At 46.4% G+C, this 5,230-nt stretch overlaps 1 protein-coding gene across 3 annotated transcripts in view; it reads right to left on the bottom strand.

Moving 5' to 3' along the window:
• SUCO (SUN domain containing ossification factor) overlaps positions 1–4,965 on the bottom strand; it is a 142,753-nt gene extending 137,788 nt beyond the window's left edge. Inside the window, exon 1 of one of the 3 annotated variants that reach the window (XM_006867051.1) lies at positions 4,575–4,965. In XM_006867051.1, the coding sequence (XP_006867113.1) occupies positions 4,575–4,636 (62 nt within the window). In that variant the 5' untranslated portion in view covers positions 4,637–4,965. The remainder of the gene's footprint in view (positions 1–4,574) is intronic. The other 2 variants (XM_006867050.1, XM_006867049.1) reach the window with 2 other exon arrangements.
• Between the last annotated feature and the right edge of the window lie 265 nt (positions 4,966–5,230).

The raw sequence follows: 5,230 nt of genomic DNA, 5'->3' as shown, positions 1-5,230 counted from the left end.
TTTTTTTTTTTTTTTTTTTTTGTTGGAGGGCATAAAATTAGCGAAAGGAGCATCATTAGAATGCAACTTCTTCTCTTGGTGTTCCTAAGGAGCTTTTTAAGGACCTTTATGATATTTGAGGAGCCCTAATGTGGTGCTGTAGGATAAGCACCGGACTGCTAACTGCAAGGTCGACAGTTCAAACCCACCAGCCACTCCTCAGAAACCCTATACAGGTTCACTCTGAGTCAGAACTGACTCTATGGCTCTTAACAACAACTTCATTATTGTTCTGTGCTGTAGCTAATAGTGCATTTATACCTAGAATATGCTGTACTATACAATAAAGAATTATAAATTATACAAAAGGAAGAAATAGCAACTAGAATGAATAAGGAAATGGAATGATTTTTCTGTGAAGTTATACTGTAGCATAAACATATCATATTCATGTGACTGTTGTTAAGGCCATCAATTCGGTTCCGACTCACAGCAACCATGGATAAGGTTTCTGAGGAGCGGCCGGTGCGTTTGAACCACCAACCTTGTGATTAGCAGTCCAGAGCTTATGCTACAGCACCAGATCAGGACCATGCTCATAAATCTACTAAATGTGACAGCTTAAAATAGGAATGAGTCACAAAATTGGGGGATAAACTTATGAATAACCAAGATAACAAAAATGGCTAATATGAGGAGCTCTGTCAACTCTTTCACAAACTTTTCATCTGACCCTACAGTGGATTAGGAGCCTTGGTGGTACAAGGGTTAAGTGTTTGCTTGCTAAATGAGAGGTTGGCAGAATCTGCTACCATAGAGACTGTTGTTTGCCACTGAGTTAACTTCAACTCATAGGGAACTTACAGGACAGAGAAGAACTGCCCATAGAAGTTTCCCTAGGCTGCTATCTTTACAGAAACAGGTCATCAGGTTTTTTTCTCCTGCGGACTGCTGGAAGGTTCAAACCACAGACCTTTTGGCTAGCAGCTGAATGCTTAACGACTCCTTTCCCCAAAAAGGGCTCTTTTCTGGTAAAGATTTTAAAAACCAAACCAAAACTCACTGTAGTCAAGTCCATTCTGACTCATAGCGACGCTATAGGGCACAGAATTGCTACAGAGTATTTCTGTGACTGTGTAAATTTTTATGGGAGCAGACAGTATAGTCTTATTCCTATGGTGGGTTTCAGCCAAGAATATAGCAGTTAGGAGCCTAAGTCTTAACCTGCAGCACCATCACTGACTAGAAAACCCTAAAGGGCAGTTCTACTCTGTCACATGAGGTCTCCATGAGTTGAAATCGACTCAAAGGCAGCTAACAACAACAGCTATGTTACCATTTTTGTGCACAAGGAAAGAGATGTTGAGCAGACCAGATTGTAGCAAGAATTAGACCTTCAATCAAGGCAGTGTTGTAATTTCAATATTTCCATTTCTCAAGGGCAGGGAGAGACAGCACAGTGGCTCCATATGATAAGCAATGGACTATGAACTTCAAGGTTCGAGGTTTGAGCCATAAGCTACTCTGTGGGACAAAGATGAAACTTTCTGCTCCTGCAAAGAAAAAAGACTTGGAAACCCTATACAGAGTCGCCATGAATTGGAACCAACTCCGACAGCACTTCACAAACGAGAAAAAGTCTCAAAGACACTTTGTCAATCAACAGAGCACAGATTCCTTTTCCCTATCTCATCATCACACTTCCAAAACAACTCAAGCCTACCATTTTAAATGCCTCTGCCAAAGCTTAATTAAAATGTCCAAACAAATATCAAAATATACCAATCCAGTTTTTCTTAAGCTAAGATTTCTTTTCCTAAACTTTCACGCTTTTGCCTTAAACCCTCATTACCCAATTTTCGGAATCCTAGTGTGGAGCTGTAGGATAAACATTGCAAGGGTGGTGGTCCACACTACCAGCCACTCTTCAGAAACTCTAAAGGGTCGCTTTGAGTTGGAACAGACTCCACAGCCCTTTGACAGTTCCAACTCATAGCAACCTGGATAGGGTTTCCAAGGAGCAGCTAAAGGATACAGGTGCTAACGCGTTGAGGTTGGCTTAAACAAAAGACAGCCAGAAATTAAAGTTAAGAGAAATGTTGTCAATTCAAATCAACAAATGATTTTAAGAATCACAGTCTAATGTTTGATTTACTTTCCACCCCATGATTTAAAAAAGAAAGAATTCGGAGCTTAGTGGTGCATTTAAAATTTGAATGAAAAGTGCTTATAAACCATTTCAGGAAGTGCTGAAAAATGACATGGTCAAAAGATGGACAAGACCAAGGGGAAAGGAAAGAAATGAAACAATTTAAAAACAACCAGGCAGTCCCCCAGAGAGGTGACTATGAATACAAGTTTGCAGGATCTCATGTACAAACTTAAAGTAAGATGAGTATGTCATTTCCGCAGGCACTTCTCAGTATCCAACATAATACTAAAAGTATCCAACATAATATTAAATATTAAAAGAAGGTGTTAATGACATCTGGATAATGTCCTTATAAAGTGAAGGAAGGAAATAAAGTTTGGTTTTATTAAAAGCGCTTTGAATGCATGACATGAGGTCAAATTTCTTGTTTTCTATAATGCCACTTGTCCTTTCAATAAAAATCCCCATCATTTACGTATTTTATGTGAGCAACAACCCTACAACACCTCTGAAATCTATTGCTGTTGTTAAGTGTTGTCCAGTCGGGTCCAACTCATAGCAACCCTGAATAAAGTTTCCAAGTTGCAGCTGGTGGATTTGAAACACCAACCTTGTGGACAGCAGTCCAGTGCTTATTCTACAGGGCCACACAAGGACTCTATTGTTGCTGCTGTTAAGTGCCGTCGAGTCGGTCGGACCCATAGCGACCCTGTATACGGTTTCCCAGAAGCGGTTGGTGAGCTTGAACGCCTACTTTGCAGTTCAAACTGACTTTGCAGTTCAGCGCATTAACCCACAGCGCCACTCCAGGGCTGTCTTTGTTGTTGTTGCTGTGAATTACCATTGGGTCGGTTCCGACTCATAGTGACCCCTGTATGGGGTTTCCCAGGAGCGGCTGATAAACTTGAATCGCAGAGCTAGAGGTTCAAACCGACTTTGCAATCCAGCGCATTAACCCGCAACGCTACACCAGGACTCCAGGACACATTTGTTGTTAAGTGCCGCCGAGTCCGTTCTGATCCACAACGACCTTGAACAGTTTCCTAGGAGTGGCTGGTGAGCTTGAACCACCGACCTTGCGGTTCAAACCGACTTTGCAGTCCAGCGTATTAACCCACAATGCCACACCAAGCACTCCATTGTTGTTGTTGTCAAGTGCCGCCAAGTCCATTCCGAACCATAGCGACCCTGTATAGGGTTTCCAAGGAGCAGCTGGTGAGCTTGAACTGCCGACCTTGCAGTCAAACGGCTTTGCAGTCTGGTGCATTAACCCACAGCGCCACACCAGGACTCCAAGCACTCCACTGTTGTTGTTGTTAAGTGCCATCTAGTCGGTTCCGACCCATAGCGACCCTGTACAGGGTTTCCGAGGGTGTAAATCCTTACGGGAGTAGAAAGCCTCATCTTTCTCCCACGGAGCGGCTGGTAGTTTCGAACCGCTGACCTTAAGGTTCGCAGCCCGATTCGTAACCACTACGCTACCAGAGCTCCTTAAGCACTCCATTAGGCACCAATAAAAATGAAAATATTGTCGAAATAAGCAAAACAGAAAACTTTTACTTATATTTTAACAGAAAGCCTATAACTTTAACTGAAAAACCATTTTCACTCATCAAATATCACACCTCTCTGAAAATATTCCCTGAGAGTAATCCTCTTTGCCTTACAAGCTCTTCTCGCTAAAAATCCAAATGTACCAGAGGTTGCCAGAAACTCCATAAAACTTTTTCCGGACATCGCAATTTTCCCTGTCTTCAAAATATAGAACTTACCCTATTACTTGGAGAACCACATTACCCAAGCCACACCACAATTAACTTCACACACTATACACCTGAGACAACCTCCCCACCATCATGCCCATCATCCATCTCCCCTGAAAAAGTACTTCATAACGCCCCTAAAAGTTTCTAAGAAAGGCAGTCCAAAATGTACCTGAGACCAAAGATTCTGCGGGAAAACGCCAAAACTACTGCTTGCTTACTCTTAACCCTCATGACGACTCACCTTTTCAAAACCACCTGTCCGAACATCTACTACATCAGGTGTGCTTCATGCCCTTCCACACTCTGAAATCAAACACCTGACAACTCACCTACCGTCCGTTTCAAAACGATCTCAAGCAAGTCACCGCTCCTCCAAAGGGAAGTAACACTTGAGTACAAAGGCACTAGATGGTTTTCTCTACCCAGGCACCTTTCCTTCCCACTTAAGAGACTGTACATTTCAAAACACACCACGAAAATCTCCGCAAGGTGTGCTGCCAAGCCAGGCAGTGGGAGAGTCGCGGAGTCATCAGTTTGCCTCTTCCTGGGGGTCTCGGAGACCCTCAGTCTAAAAGCCAACACGACGTGGGGGGGGGGGGTGTGACCTGGGCTGCTCCCTCTCCCCCCAACCCTTCCCCTAGAGGGGAATTCCCCTGTGGTAGCTAGCTGCTACTCACCAGACTAGGGAGCACAGAGAGAGGCAGGAGACCAGGGCCAGGGCCCGCTGGTACTTCTTCATCTTCTCCTCCTTCTTCCCCCTGCCAGAAGGCGGCACATCCTCCCGGGAGCCGCCAATGCCGAGGCCAAGATGGAGGAGCTGGAGTACGAGCGCAAGGATGGGACCGAGCGTCCTAAGGGCTATGTCGCCGGCGAAGTGGTTCCTTGACGGCCTGTGTCCCAGTCTCCCTCTCCCAGGACCCGCGGCGGCGCGGACAGGGGCGCTTCACAGGACTCGGGGGACTGTCGCTGTTCGTGCGGTCGCCGGCTCGTCTGCGCCCGCCTCCTCCTGCCGCCGCCGCCGCCACTGCCGCCCCATATCCCCCTCGCCCGCCCCGGCTCTCGCTCCGTGCTGTCGGCGACCAACGGCCGCCGCGTATTCGCCTCTCAACAGCCAATCGCCTGCGGGGCCGCGACACTTCACACACCGCTGAGCTGGAAGGAGACGCGTCATCCACGTCCCGCGGCTCTCCTACCCCCACCAACGTCCGCGCGAGCCACGCCCCCCCCTTACGTCTCAGGCGGAGAAACCGGAGGGAGGAGGACGCAAAGCCCAAGAGCCTAGCGGCCACCGCTCCACCCACCTCAACCCCTCCCAGATACTGGCTCACATTCG

This window comes from Chrysochloris asiatica, unplaced genomic scaffold, assembly GCF_000296735.1.
Source record: "Chrysochloris asiatica unplaced genomic scaffold, ChrAsi1.0 scaffold00100, whole genome shotgun sequence".
Taxonomy (NCBI): Eukaryota; Metazoa; Chordata; class Mammalia; order Afrosoricida; family Chrysochloridae; genus Chrysochloris; species Chrysochloris asiatica.
Note: the sequence above shows the minus strand (reverse complement) of the source record. Positions and strands in the feature narration are given on the sequence as shown.